The sequence below is a fragment of the Aptenodytes patagonicus genome, chromosome 13, assembly GCF_965638725.1.
Source record: "Aptenodytes patagonicus chromosome 13, bAptPat1.pri.cur, whole genome shotgun sequence".
NCBI classification, from domain to species: Eukaryota; Metazoa; Chordata; class Aves; order Sphenisciformes; family Spheniscidae; genus Aptenodytes; species Aptenodytes patagonicus.
Window position 1 is genome coordinate 15,238,090 of NC_134961.1, and position 14,830 is coordinate 15,252,919.

Genomic DNA, 14,830 nt, shown 5'->3' on the forward strand with positions numbered 1-14,830 from the left:
TAGTACCCCTTCAGAGTTTTCATAGGCAGGAGAACAAAATAAGCAGTATCCAGGCACAGGGAAATGCTACTGCAAGAGACAGGTGCACGCGCGCATGTGGTGTGTGTGTACACAGCCACACACATGTATGTGTTGATACTTACTTTTTAAAAGGTAATGTTTCTGGCAAATACAACTTTTTAAGTCACAAGGATAAATTGATCTTGAGCACTTCCCCTGGAGTGTCAGGCACAAACTGGCTTTTCTTTCTTCCTTTCACTCGCAGCGTACAGCTGCTTTTTGAAGTGCAGAACAACGTGGTCGGTTCAACAGCAATACCTGTTCTCAGAACAATTTTGCACTCCAAAATGATGTTCTTTCAGCTTCCCTACAAGAGCACACATTAACCATAGGCATTTTTTGCCATACCTTTTTTCTCCCCTGGGCAGGTGGTGTACATCATTTTTTTCAAGACTCCAGTGCTACAAAGTGAATGATAATATTTAGTAGTCTTTGTAAACAAAATCTCTCGTGTGGAATTGAATCGATTTTCTCTCATTGCAATTTGAGAGTGCTCACATCACCCCATCTGCTAAGCAGGTGTTAGAGCAGCAAAGAAAGATGTGAAAGCATCAGTCACAGCACTGTTAACAAAACTGTTCAGTGCTCAGGCAGTTCTCAGGCCCTGTCCTCCAAAAAAACCCCAATCATTTCCCACCAACAGAGCTCCAGTAGAAGGAAACAGTCCCACTGGTAAGTGTCGGGGATCATCACCCTCCATTTCATAACCTCTTCAGTCAACCTTAAATAACAACATTGTAGAATTATTTTGTGTGGCCCTTCAGAAGCTCTGTGTTACCCTACCTTCTTCAGATGAGTTGTGTGAATAAAATAGAACTAAATAATTAGAATTTACAGTGCGTAGCACCATAAGCATCTCAATAAAAATATCCCGCGTACTGTTCTTTGCAAGCATGATCCTGCAAACTAGCAGGAAAACTCTTAAATTTGCTTTGTAGTCTAAAGAATCCAGAGCTTGATGCAACTGGTGGTCAGTGGGTCTCTGTAAGTGGGAGACAAGATATTAGTTTGCAAAGTATATCTATGTCAAAAGTACTTTTATATAGGACAACACTGAATACAGCTATATAGAGAAGGATCTCAGTCTCACTTGTTTCTCCCATTATACAGGAAAAACAACAGGCACAACCAGAGCGTGATTCCAGATCACCTAATTAGAGTGCTGGTCTAAATAAGCCTTTAGAGGTGCTGTCTGTAAAAGGTCACTCTGTACTTCAGGTTAATTTTTGTGAACACCTCTTGTGACCTTTCAGTGGAATTTACTTCCTGGCTTTGCAACTTTTTCCATTTGAAAGTGAAACTTTCTCATAGACCTGACACAAACCCCAAACAATCCTGGCTTGCCGTGTGCTCTAAGGATCAAAGAGCAGTTTTTATCAACCAAAACTACAGCCCAGTGGAGAAAACAGATTTAAAAAATTTATGTAAGAACAAACATTACTTAATGGACGTTACAGACTATACTAAATAAATGTATTTTGTACTTGCTGCTGAATTTCTGAAAAAAAGTCTATGTGTATCTACATGCTAGACTACATTATCATACCTGGGCAATGGTCCTAAAAACCCAAACTTCTTACACAGTGATGTAGAAGATAGCAAATTTGGTCACTCTACCTGTACCATGAGTGCATAATTTCAAGGTTGAAAGAGGTTGATCTAAATCACTTATGTCGAGAGTAATTAAATCTAAATTATCTTAAATACTGACAAAGGGACACATAAGCAAGCACTGAGATTACTCACTTGGTGTACAGGCTTTGCCAAAATCAAGGTCTCAATGGCAGGAAGAAGAAAATATTACTCCCTTGTCAACTTTGATTACACAACAAAGAAAATAATGAAACATAGCATATGTTGTCTCGTAAATTTTAGAAACAACAGCTTTCAGCACTCCATGCTTTAATTTTGTACTCAAATATATCTCAGCTGTGGATGTTCAGAAAGCTGCTGCTTCCTTTAATACTACTCTCCTGTCATAACATTTCTAAGAGGAGAATGTAGGTATCACACTTTTTTACTGAGTAAAGGTGTTAGAAGTTACAGCACCTACTATCGCAAATATAATGAAAAAATATGCCATTTAATAAGGTTAGGTGGTTATTTTCCCCCGTATGTACAAATTAAGTATTTTTAACCACGTCTGAAAAATTGCTTTGAAGGCGTTTAGATGAACTTAAAACTTTTTAGTTAAGCTGGAGGCTGCAGGGAATTTCCTTCTACATTTTATATCTATTATCTAGTGATTCTCTCTTGGATGCAAAATCTCTCACCTAGATAGACCACTTATACTCTTCATCTCAGTCTGAACCAAAAATTCTTTTCTCAACTTTGTTGGTGAAAAAGCAGCTATTGATTTAGGTTTTATTCAACAGAGCTCTTAAACAAGTTCAGACATTTGCTTAAATGTTTTAGTTCATTAGAGCCATTAAGAAACATTTATTACTATATTGTGTTAAGTAATGTCAGTAATTTCAGTGTGTCAGTGATGGTTCTCAGGACAAAAAGTCTTTAAAAGATTGTCCATAGCTCAACAAAAATACCCATACTTTTCAGGTCAGAAAAAAAATCTTTAACATCCTAAGAAAATTATACTGGAATGAGAGATGTAAGAAAAAGTATGTCTTCTATTAACATAAACTGCTTAATTTAAAAACTAATTTATTACTTATATTTATCAAAGACACGACATGCAGACCAGATTTTTGGCTAGACCACTACCTGGATTCTTTATTTTCCCTACAAAGCTATGAGCAAACCTATTCATATCAGCACTATAAAGTTCTTAAAAGCTGAATATGCATTTCACACAGCAGAGTCGATTGACTCCAGCAGATCTCACAGATGAGAACATCAGGTCAGCTCGTTCACAGTTCTTGCACATGGGCTTTTTCTGTACATAGCTTCTGCATGTAGAGGAGACGGAGCTTTGACAACTGAGGCTAAACTTTCAGAAGTTATACAAATATGCTTTCAGAAATATATTTTCACTTAAATGAAAAACTGTGTTCTCGACTGAGTTGATTTTCACTGTCATGGAAATCACTTTTTCAAGGACAATACTTGTTATAATGCATTTAAAGAAAAAATGGGCTAGGACGATTTCTTAGATGTACAGCTTACAAGTATGGTTTAACTTTGCATAGTAGTAATACATATTTACAAGTGCCAGATTTTCAATTTATAAATATTTATCATAAGGACATGATTTTATCTTTAATTAGCCCAACTGTTAAGGACACTTCTAATGTAAGAAATGTAATTCAGTATTTCGTACCAGATGTAGCCTCTACAGCTAGTCTTTTTATCTCTGTTTGTAATGAGCGGATACTTAAACCAAAAACATTATGTAATATGTAAGTGATTAGAAGAGAATAACTACAGAAGATCTGGGCTCTGAATTTAAAATAATAATTTTCTGAAGTTGCATACCTTACTTTAAAGCACCTGCGCAATATCAACATACTTTAAGTATATGATTATTTCCTACACATACCCATATGAATTTCTTTGTTCATGGAAAGACCTGAATTACTAGATTGTCCTTCCTTTCCTGTCTCTCCCTAACCAGGTGAGTTATGACTCTGTGTTTGAGACTTTTAGAAAAAGCATAAACATGAAAACTGGGATAGTTCCAGGTCTGATCCTGGGTTATCTCTTGGGTTATCAACAACTGAAATATGATGCCCGTCTAATAACATCGCATTGCCAAACACAGCAACCCCTAAAACATGCATGTTATACTGAAATTTTTCATAATTACACATCAAACTTTCGGCGTGGTTGGAAACACCGAATCAGAGAGCGAGAGAGCAGAAGGAAGGAAGGACTGGTGACAGGTGGGGGGGAAGAAGAATAGCAGCGGCCTGGTGGACTCATTAAAAAGGCAGACTTACTTTCTTTTTCCAGAATAAATAATTATACCAAATTTCTAAATTAAGTGCCATAAGAGGTTAGCTGCCTTAAACTGCAAGTCATAATGTAAAAAAAACAAAACAAATGCAAAGTAAATTGGGATTTCATTAGCAATATTCTGTGTTGTAATCCTCCAAGAATGTATGAAGTGAACTGGGGGAAAACCAATTTCATGTCTAATGATATGCTGAAATCGATTATTCTTTGACGAAGCAGAGAGTCAGAAAATAAGTGGAGTCATTATGTATCTGTGCATCTATCCTACCATGACAACGGCCTGTTTGCAATCCACTGCTAACATTTTGTGGCCTTACAAAGACTGTTCTTCAATTGAATAATAAAATGGAAACAGAACGCACCCGTTACTAAGGAAACTCTGAGCCAACTTTTGATTCAGCTAATTTTTCTCAGCAGTCTGAGTTACACTGAACTGCTTGCTCTCTGTATTGATTTAATTAGCAAAATGTTTGATTATTGGATTGTGAATATTACCTATTGACTCATTTACTTACTGTATAAAACAGCAAGCAAATGTTTTAACATATTCATGAAGGAACCAAACAACATGTCATTTTGGGAGGATTTTTAGGGATGGGAACAAGGGACACAACGGGAAATGATGGAGGGAAGGTACAAATGAGATGTTGGCACAGAAAGGAGTTTGGGAATGTCTTCCACAGAGTTGTCTTGTATTGCTGGCTTCCCATTCTCTCTTCCTTTCCCCCATCATTTGAAGCCTTCCCAAGTTTTGGTTAAGCCTCTGGATACACATGAAGAGAATCAGTCTGAAATAACCCTCTAAGAAACACGATAACGTAACAATGATAAATGTCACCATGATAACATTTTTCATAATTTCTTTTAGCTCTTGATTAATTCTATTCCCAGTGTTGCCCCAAATGCCAAATGTTAGTAAACCATCTGGATGACAGAAAACGCTAGAACAGAACTGCTTTGGTTTCCACATTAATGCTTATTTACTGGGATACACCTGTATGGCAATGTCCTTCTGCTAACAAGCTCTCCAATGAAGTAGGATGTGTTTTTAGCCGACAGTATGGCAGTCATTTAGCTGCCCCACTTTCCAATAGCAATACTTCCCACTATATTAACACTAGCACAAAAATTAAAAGAGAGATTATGAGGTATTCTCAGCATGTCTCCTTATGGGAAAAACACCACATGTAAATCTTGAATCTGCAAATATGTCAGTCCCCTGGAGAGCGCTCAGATAGCTGTGAATTTTGGCCCCACTGATTGGAAACAGTAGGAGATTCAGAGCTTGGAAATTAGGCTGGTTTTAGATGAGTCCAGGCTTAACAATTATATGGTAGATTAGGAACAATATCATAAACAATTTGCATTGTTCAGTAATCCAGATAGCCTGCTCTCTTATAGATACAGAGAAAATGACACTCCGGTGCAGTGATGGCAGGCTGGCAGGAAATTTTGAGGGACAAGCACACCCCAGGAACATGAAGGCAATTAACAGGAAACAATGAGAACAGCATGGAGGAGTAGCTGCGTACTGTGTCTGTCTCCATGGCATTCAAGTGTCATCAAACAAAGCTAAGGGATTTGGTACAATATACTTGTTTAGCGCATGTTCTACCTGCCCTTCATCCCAGAAATGGCCCCTATTAGTAATGTATATGCAAAGGAGGATCTTAGCAGAGCAAGACTGTTTTTAACACTAAATAAATCTGGAGTACATTACACTCTTGGTTTAAAATTGGCTCAGTGTGGGAGAAAACAACCTCCAAGGTAATTCTGAATTCTGTTTCCATGTTTTATGTAAAACACAAATTCTGTATTTTTCTCCTATGGCAACACCTGATCTTCCACTCCTTAGGCAGGAAAAACTCAGGTTGTCTTACATCTATCAGTACTTGCAAAATGGAATCCTCATGAATTAATTTTAAAGAGTTTTTCACTTCTAGTTTTTTACTTTTCACTCAAAGTTTTAAATTTTATTTGGTACTTTCTACAGGTGATCAGATTCAGTTAATAATTTTGGCCTATGGGGAACAATGAGGCTTATAAGCAGTATCTAAAATTCCTTGAAAACAGTACCATTTCAGCTAAATGTATTTTGTCTGGCAGCATAGCCATTAACAATTTGAAACAGGAAAATTTGAGAAAATACCTGCTTTATGAAACTTTTCCATTATCTCTCGACGAACTGATTTTTCCAAGTTGAAATAATCGTGGTCTTCATCAGGTTTTCTCAGAAACAGAGGGATGTGCTGAAATACTATTATATGCTTGCATTTATGTTTTTCAGCAACAGCCAGTTGCTCATTGAGCCACACATCCTGGACTTGCTTTAACTCAGGGCATTTGGAAGAATCGAAGTATAACTGAGAATTCAGCACAAGAAAGAAAACACCTCCAACCCAAAAGCTGAAGTAGTCATCTCCCCAGTTCTTGCAATAATTATCTATTGTTTCTCTTGTTGGAGTATTGCCAATATCATGATTTCCACTGACGAATACCAATGGGATGTCCTGGTCAGTGTTCTTCAGAACATTCTTTAAATCTTGCTCTTGGTCCTTTCTCCATTGAGTTCCTATAGAAAAAAACAAACACATTTTAGTGTTTATGCTCTCTTTTCCTGCCCTCATTGTTAGCTTTTGTTTATGGAAATATGCATAGTAAGAAAATATTCTGTATTAGATGTGATCATGATAATATACAGGGATCTAGAATACATCTTCACTCTAATATTGTGTGTCCACTTAACCCTTTCCTCCCCCTTCTTTCCCTCCCTTATCAAGTACTTAGCCATTTTCAATAACTTGCCTTAAGCAAGGCTCTGGATCGGAACCAACAGATAGCATTAGCAGTAGGTGATGTAACAGTCAGTGTTTTGCACCAAAAGCTTTAGCAGGCTGATTCTTCTCATCTATAGACTGATGATCTGGTGAAAAAATGCAGCAACCGTGGATGGTGTAACAGCTTTACACAAGGGTAAAAACCAGGTCAACTTCTCGTTTATATTTTATGGTTGTGCAAAGGAATTAAGGGGTTTTTTTTCATTACAAGAACTACTTTAACAGCAAAAATATAATTAGTGTCTTGTGGCGACTTGTTTATATGATGAGTCTGTTTTAATAATGAGCATGGCATTAATTTCAAAGAAAGGTAATTGTGTACTTTGCTAGTTTTTCCCACATCTCTGGTTTTATATTAATATGCGTACCGAGACAGTTACTCTTCTGGTTGTCAGAAATTGGTCCTTGTCTAGGAAGGTTTATCTAGTTGCTAGATTAATTTACCATCACTGAAAAAAATTGAGAAAGCATTTTTTTAAAAAAGCAGTTATTTTATTCTGATGATGACAGGTTTTTTTAACGTTTTCTAAAGAGTAATCTTTAATCAGAGGCCATCAATACGTTATTACTCATGAATTAAATTGAACATTTATAAATTGTATTTTGTCCTGCAATACATAACATGTATCTAACATGGGCCCATTTCACAAACAACTGCATTTTTTAACAAAGAAGTTGTAACAGGATTTTTACAAGAACTCTGAAATCAGCTATATAACATATATTTGCATACAGGTATATGCAAATCAATCATAATGTATTTTTAAATTGTGTTCTGTTTTTGTAACTACACATGTATATTATACACTGAAATTTATTAGAGGGGCTCCTGTAATGTAACTATGAGACAAAAGATTTTTTTCCTCTGTGTTTCTTCAAAATACTTATGATCAATGTGTTGACAAACACTGACCCTTAGTAACTATTATTAGCAAAGATTTCAATTCCTTTTCCAAGTCCTATAGGTACAGGCTTAAGTACCACCTTATTGCTGTTACTAGAATTCTAGAGCTCTAGAAAAATACTGGGGAAAACCCATATTCATATTATGTCTAAATTATGTCTAAATGTAAAGACAGATGAGAGATTTGATATGTGGTGCATAAAGTCAAAATCCACAACTCTCTTGTGTTTAACTACTGTACAGGGTAGAAAGGTACTGTAACAAAAGCTTTGAGTTACCGGGCATATGATACCCAGTGTAGTCTAGAAAGTAGTGGACAGCAGATCAGTTTGTGGGGTATATTAATGAGCCAGGACCTTTGTCAGTTTAGGCCGTCCTTCCAGTCATGGAAAATATCCTTATCAATCCTAGAAAAAACCAGGGCAAATGACATCTCATGTTACTTGGAGGAGCTGGACTTGAAAAAATAAAGCCAAAAATTTAAATGAACCTGGCACACTTTGTCGTCCATGGGGTAGGGAACCTGGCTGAGAAAGCTGCTTTTCCTGCCACTCCCCACCTTCCTGTGCAAAGAGGTGGAAATTTCAAGCTATAAATATGAAAATGTATGGGGGAGGGGGGCGGGGAAAAGGCGAAGGGGAAGGCTCTTTTAAGATATATGTAAACACATTACACCATGTTAATCTCCATGCTATCACTTTGGGAAATTTAGCTAACAGTTTCAGAGTATAAAGACATTTATGCATAAGTTACAGAAATAATTGGTAGAATTATGTATACCTCTTCCCAGTGGTGAAATTCAAGCTCTAGAGACTAACACTTAGATTAGATTTGTCGACAGCAGGGCACTGGTTCCCTCATTTAATGCAATATTATTTCTATAGCAACAGAGAGACATATTCAGTGTTTTATTGCAGAAAACAGATTGCTCAAAATGGAAAACAACGTCTTTGCCCAAAGAGTCTAGGAAATCATACTAAATGAAGATTATTTTAGGACAATTGTATCTTGGCTTGACCTTTTCTTGGTGGAAGGTTGAAACAACTTCAAAAGAAGAGAAACCCAGGGACATAAAGGTGGGAAAAGGCGGAGTAATATCCCTGTACTCTTTGGGTGTAGCACTGCAGAGGATGGGCTAGGATGTACACACTAACCGTGAGTTGTACTATGGTAGCACACACTATTTGTGCTACAATGGGCCACGCCACTATGCAGTGCCCCCCTGAAGGCACCTCCCTCTAAATTTACAACCAAGGCAAGTAAGAGATGAAGAAGATAAAGAAGAGGAGATAAAGAAAAGAAGGAAGCCACTAGAAAACTACAGTGGTCACTGCCATAGCATAAAAAAGATCCCCTTTAACCTCTACCAGGCACAGAGCTAGCTATAATATTTAATTATTCCAATTATTATGAAGAACAGTTTTATTTGATGACATGTATTTCTTTAGCTTAGATAGAGGTTTGTTGTAGGTGAATAGGAAAAGAATATAATGCCAAGAGGCAATGTAAAAAAATAATTTGGGAAGTGTCAGGGTAGATGTAACTGAAATTTATTTCTGTTCTGTTTATCCTGGCATCATGTGCAGTAACATTTTTAAGTCACTGGCTACAATATCATGTCTTTATGTTAGGTTCTGTAAATACAGTCTTGCCCTGAGATAAATGACCTGTTGCATGTTATATCACTATTGCCTAAACACTTCCAATATTCTTTCCTGCATTGGTTAAAGGAGTCCAGACAACCTGCCTTCACTCACTGAAAGAGCAGATTTCAAGAAAGAAAGTACTTTTAAAGCATTTTTGCTGAAGTCAGCAGAAGTAGAATTCACAGATTATTCTGCCAAAGAAATAATCCTTTAGCTACTAATCCACAGTTACAGTTTACTTTGGTATTCCACAGAATAGAGCACCTCTATAACAAAGTGTTAGGTTTGGTTTTTTTAATGCACTAGCTATAAAAACAACTTGACGCACTGTTTACCTCCAAACCGTATCTCTGCAATGCACACTGATTGCAATTTTTGCATCTGAGGCAACTCTTCACTTACAAGTAACCACCACCAACATTGTGACTTTTTCCCCAAAAGTATTCCAAATGAAAAATTAGCAATCAATTAATGATAGCACCCATTTTTCTACTGATATGAATTAGGAGAGGGAAAGGCAGAGGTTGTAATGGTATGATTAGGTGGTACCCCCAGGTGTTTCTGTGTTGGTGTTAGGAGAAGAACTCCAAGTACTGCCTCCCCCAAGGCAGGAGAAGCTTGCCAGCCCCTGTGAGGGGACACGGGTGTGGTGGGAACGGCAGGGGTATTGGTCTGGAGCTCCAATTCATGTCATTTTCCAAGAGATGGAAGTTCTAGTGAGGTAATCTGACTGCTTTTAACTATCAAAGCTATTGGTCATAAATTCACAGAGAAAAAGACCGTCAGAGGTCAGTTACTCAATATTACGTGATGACTGTGCATTTCAGAAAACTTTCTACCCTGAGTAGATCTGAGTTTAAAAGTTTGGCAAGGGGGGCCCTAACTGAGCAAGAATACGTATTTACACCCCCACTGATGCTTTGCACTAAGTTACAATGGTCTCTGTCACTGCAACATCCTTGCTCGGCTTAGGCTGAGGACCAGCACAGGCACTTTTAGGATGAAGCTACCCAAGATGTCTTCAGCCAATCTAACAACATGTAAAAATGTAGCACAATCATTTCCTGCATTTCTAAATTACTTGGTCTCAGTATTTCAATGTATCTTAAAAGTGTCCCAAACTTAGAGGAGTTGCAAACACATCATTTTTAAAGGAAAGCACAAATTTTCAGTTTGAAAAAGAAGAATTGTTTAACTATGAGCTTTTATGTGAGCAACACTCTTGAAAAGCCCTGATATGACAACTGCAATCTGCCTAACTTTTAACCCAAGAGACTGATTATCAAAGAACAGGGAAGAGCTAAATTGTAGATTAAGATACTATACAAAATATCAAATGGAAATAGTAACTAAATCTGATAAAGGCAAGATAAATGTTGAAACGCCACCAATGAAAATGGAATTTATAAAAACATCGGGCCCATTCCTTCTGTAATTTATTATGATATCAGAAGAATTACTCTGACATCAAAAGACAAGTAATTCTTACTGGAAGCAATCATGTGATTGTTATAAACAAACAAAAGACAGATTTGTGTATTTTCCTGGGCCTTACAGCGCATCACAATTGCTTTAATCAAAGAGTCTAATTATTTTGGGCACTTTCCTGTTCTTGAGATGTTTGTCCTTTTTTTTTGTTTTCTTGACTGTCTGCAGTTGCTCTACTCCTTTTGCATGCCATTTAGAGGACTTTCCCTAGTATTCCCTAACTTTCTAGACAAGAGAAGAGGGGAGTCCAAGGCTATAGTCACAGCATGCTCCTTTTCTAAGTACCTCCACTGAAACAAATTTAACTGCTACCTCTATGCCCCTGTGGGAAAGCAGTCTCCTCCTGTTCAAAATAGGGTTGCCTTTCATCTCTGCTGTTGTTTTGGATACCTGGATCTTGGCTCCAGCTTAACAGGGCTACAACTAAGATTCTACGTCATCCCTCTCAGCGTCTCTCACCTGACCCCCTACCCAGTGACAGCCCCATTGCAGCACCTGTCACTTGGAAGACAGCACAGTCCCAAAACCAATGGTGTCATCAAGATCAGACTGTATCTTACAGGCTCCTTCTGCAATTACATCTTTACCGCATCTAATTTTTATGCGCTACCATAAATAAAAGTTTAACTGAGCGCTAATCTTGTCACATCTCAAACACTGATACACAGTTTTCTCTGATCCTTGCAAACACAACCCAGCATCCCTTCAGAGCTCTGATGCAGAGGAGCTTTCCCACACCAAAGCTCTGACACCATTCCTCGCCGTGTTGCCTTCTTTCCTAACCTTCCCCATCTCACCAATATGGGCGACTCCTCTTTACAGTCATGGCCAAGCTCTTACCCTCTTCTCATTTGTTTATTTGTCACCATCCCATAAAAGCAATGATTCTCTCATTGTCCATGAACAGTTAGAAAAAAACACCTTGCTCTCCGCACTCATTTTTTCTAGGATGCTACAAAAATGTGACAACAGGGCACTGTCATAGAAAGAAAAGATCTATCAGGCCATCCAGTTCAGTCTTACTGGTGCTCTTGTTAGTCTGTACTCTTCACTGTTTCTTGTTTTAAAGTTTCCCTTCTAGCATCTGCCATAATGAAGTCCTGCAATACACTGCATCGTTCCAAATTATTACATGCAAGAATAAGCTGATAAATTTTAATAAACCCAGTATGGTCATGTTCTGAAATATGTTTTTCTGGCTTAGTCTGTGCTGTAATAGCTAAAATGTCTCCTCTCTTCTTTAGACATAGATATTTCTAATATTCAAAGAGCCTGAAAACAATTTTATGATGTGCAAAAAAAAATTATTGCACAGTTAAAAATAATGTAAATATGACTATATTCACTACTGGACAAACTGACTACTCAGTCTAACTTACGGAGAACCTCATCTCATTAGTTCCACTGAAATGCAGGATCTGAAATACTCATTTGTCTACAGCTGTAAGCGACTGGTTTTTTCAGTACATTGGAAACAAGTAATAATCTGTTCTGAGCCACAAAAAGTGATCACACTAAAGAATTCCCCTGCACGAAAACACAAATTTTAACTTTGGGCATTGAAGCAAGAAGAAAATTTAACTCCAGTTTTAGCTAATAATTAACAATTATTACACTAAAGCAATTACAAAACCCCAAAAGTGAATGAGAAAGCGTATTAGGGGATCAACTGCTCCTAGAGTTTCGGTGCACAACATTAACTATAATGAATGCAAATGCCGACATTTTTCTGAGCGCCAGCCACACAGGTGCCCACTTAACAACCTAATTCGTGGCATTTACTGTTCCACCTTCTGCTGTGAAAATAAGTATTATGCTTCACTTAAGCACAACTCTGCTCTTATCCTTACTTATCTCCTAGCTATGCAGAGCTGTCACATCAAGCATAAGCCATCACTGCCTTTGGGTCTGTTCTTCTGATGAAATCATCACAAGCAGGAAAAAATACCACAATGTTACAGGAGTTACAACAACAAACTTAAAAATGAGCTGAAGGTACGAAAGTCTTGTTTCCAACAACTGATGTTTTTAAGAGACAGAGCAAGATTTTAATCTTTCACACTTTCTTCAAATGACTACCTGTGAGAATTTTACAGCTTTTTGAGGCCTTCATCATATTTACAGTTTCATATTAAGTAGTTACAGAACAACTAGTAACTCTTTGAAACACTAGTCCCTGTCCTGGTTTTGGCTGGGATAGAGTTAATTTCCTTCCTAGCAGCTGGTACAGTGCTGTGTTTTGGATTTAGGGTGAGAATAATGTTGATAACACACCGATGTTTTAGTTGTTACTCAGCAGTGCTTACACTAGTCAAGGACTTTTCAGCTTCCCATGCTCTACCAACCAAGAAGGCTGGAGGTGCACAAGAAGCTGGGAGGGGGCACAGCCAGGACAGCTGACCCAAACTGACCAAAGGGACATTCCATACCATGGGACGTCATGCTCAGTACATAAACTGGGGAAAGCTGGCTGGGGGGGCCGCTGCTCGGGGACTGGCTGGGCATCGGTCGGCGGGTGGTGAGCAATTGTACTGTGCATCACTTGCTTTGTATAGTCTTTTATCATTATTATTATTTTATTATTATTATAATATTCCTTTTCTGTCCTGTTAAACTGCCTTTATCTCAACCCACAAATTTTACTTTTTTTTCCCCCGATTCTCTCCCCCATCCCACTGGAGGGGTGGAGTGAGCAAACGGCTGTGTGGTGTTTAGCTGCCTGCCGGGTTAAACCACAACATCCCTTAAGTCCGATGAAATTGTCCTCACTGTTAAACTGAGAAACGCTTGCAATAAGTGGGTACAATTACTTAAAAAGACATGTACTTTGCCTGATGTCTAAGGCATTGTCTACCCTTACAAAGATATCTTTGCCATCAGAACAAGTGCAGAATGAAAAGGCAGTTAATATCAGCCAGAGTCAACGGTTCAGACAAACTACTTATTCCTTAGAATCTGCTCTCTTAGCCCAAATCATCTTCTGCCAGTTTGTGTGTTCACTCCATGCTTATGTTGGCTACAGGGTGTTCAGAGAAGAGCTTACAATACAGACGATGCGCCAGGGTCAGAGCGGTAACACAGCTTGCTCAGAGCCACAGGCAGGAACCGGATGCTCTAGCCCAACTCCTACCCATTAAAACCATGTTACCCTCCGTTGACTATGTAAGAGTTGGCACTTTGGAAAAGACTTGGTTCAGCTTGATTAATTGAGTCAAAATTATGTGGGCTAGATCTTCTGCCACTGATTTCCACGGAAGAAGAAGAAAATAAGTTACAATTCAGAGGGATGGAAAAGCCTGGAAATGTGCCTTTTAAAAAGCAAACACTTCTAAACTAGACAGTCAGTTCTAATCACCTCATCTGACCATACCTGCATAATCCAAAGCACTGACTTTGTGCAAGTTACTCTTTACAAATAGCAAATCCAATTCCAAAAAAACAAAGGAGGCAACAAAGATTCTAACACCCAGATATATTTGCTGTACAATGTGCCAAATAACTAACTCACTGTGGATGTCTGCTCCACATACACGTTTTCAAATGTTCATAGATAGAAGTTGAATTGCTAAAGCTGAGAATATGATAAGTTAAACTAAAACTTTCTGAGCTAAGAAAGAAGCAAGAAAATAAATTATAACTGGGACTTTGAGAGATTAAGCTTTTACTAGAACATGGAGAAAAATCTAACTATGCTTCCATATATATTTATTTTTATATGTATATAAAATCTAGTACCTGTACTAGATTTTCAGTACTGGTACTAAATCTAGCACTTGTACTGATACTTGTGTCATAAAAGTATATGATTTGAGACAATCGTATAATTAATTACATCTCAAAGATTTCCATATATAAAGAGTTACTGTCAACAGGATTCCGTAGTTCAACTGTGGGCTGGACTAGAGATTACAGTCTAAAATACAAATAAATATATACTTGCTAAAGATTAAATATTTGCTTCTGATGGCCTAGTGTCTTCTTTG

The 14,830-nt window shown here is 37.8% G+C and overlaps 1 protein-coding gene across 9 annotated transcripts in view; it reads right to left on the reverse strand.

Annotated features, from left to right (window-relative positions):
• CPPED1 (calcineurin like phosphoesterase domain containing 1) overlaps positions 1 to 14,830 on the reverse strand; it is a 52,199-nt gene that overhangs the window by 13,169 nt on the left and 24,200 nt on the right. For 5 of the 9 annotated variants that reach the window (XM_076351102.1, XM_076351101.1, XM_076351105.1 and 2 more), the window contains exon 3: positions 6,122 to 6,544. In XM_076351102.1, coding sequence (XP_076207217.1) covers positions 6,122 to 6,544 — 423 coding nt within the window. The other 4 variants (XM_076351103.1, XM_076351107.1, XM_076351109.1 and 1 more) reach the window with 4 other exon arrangements.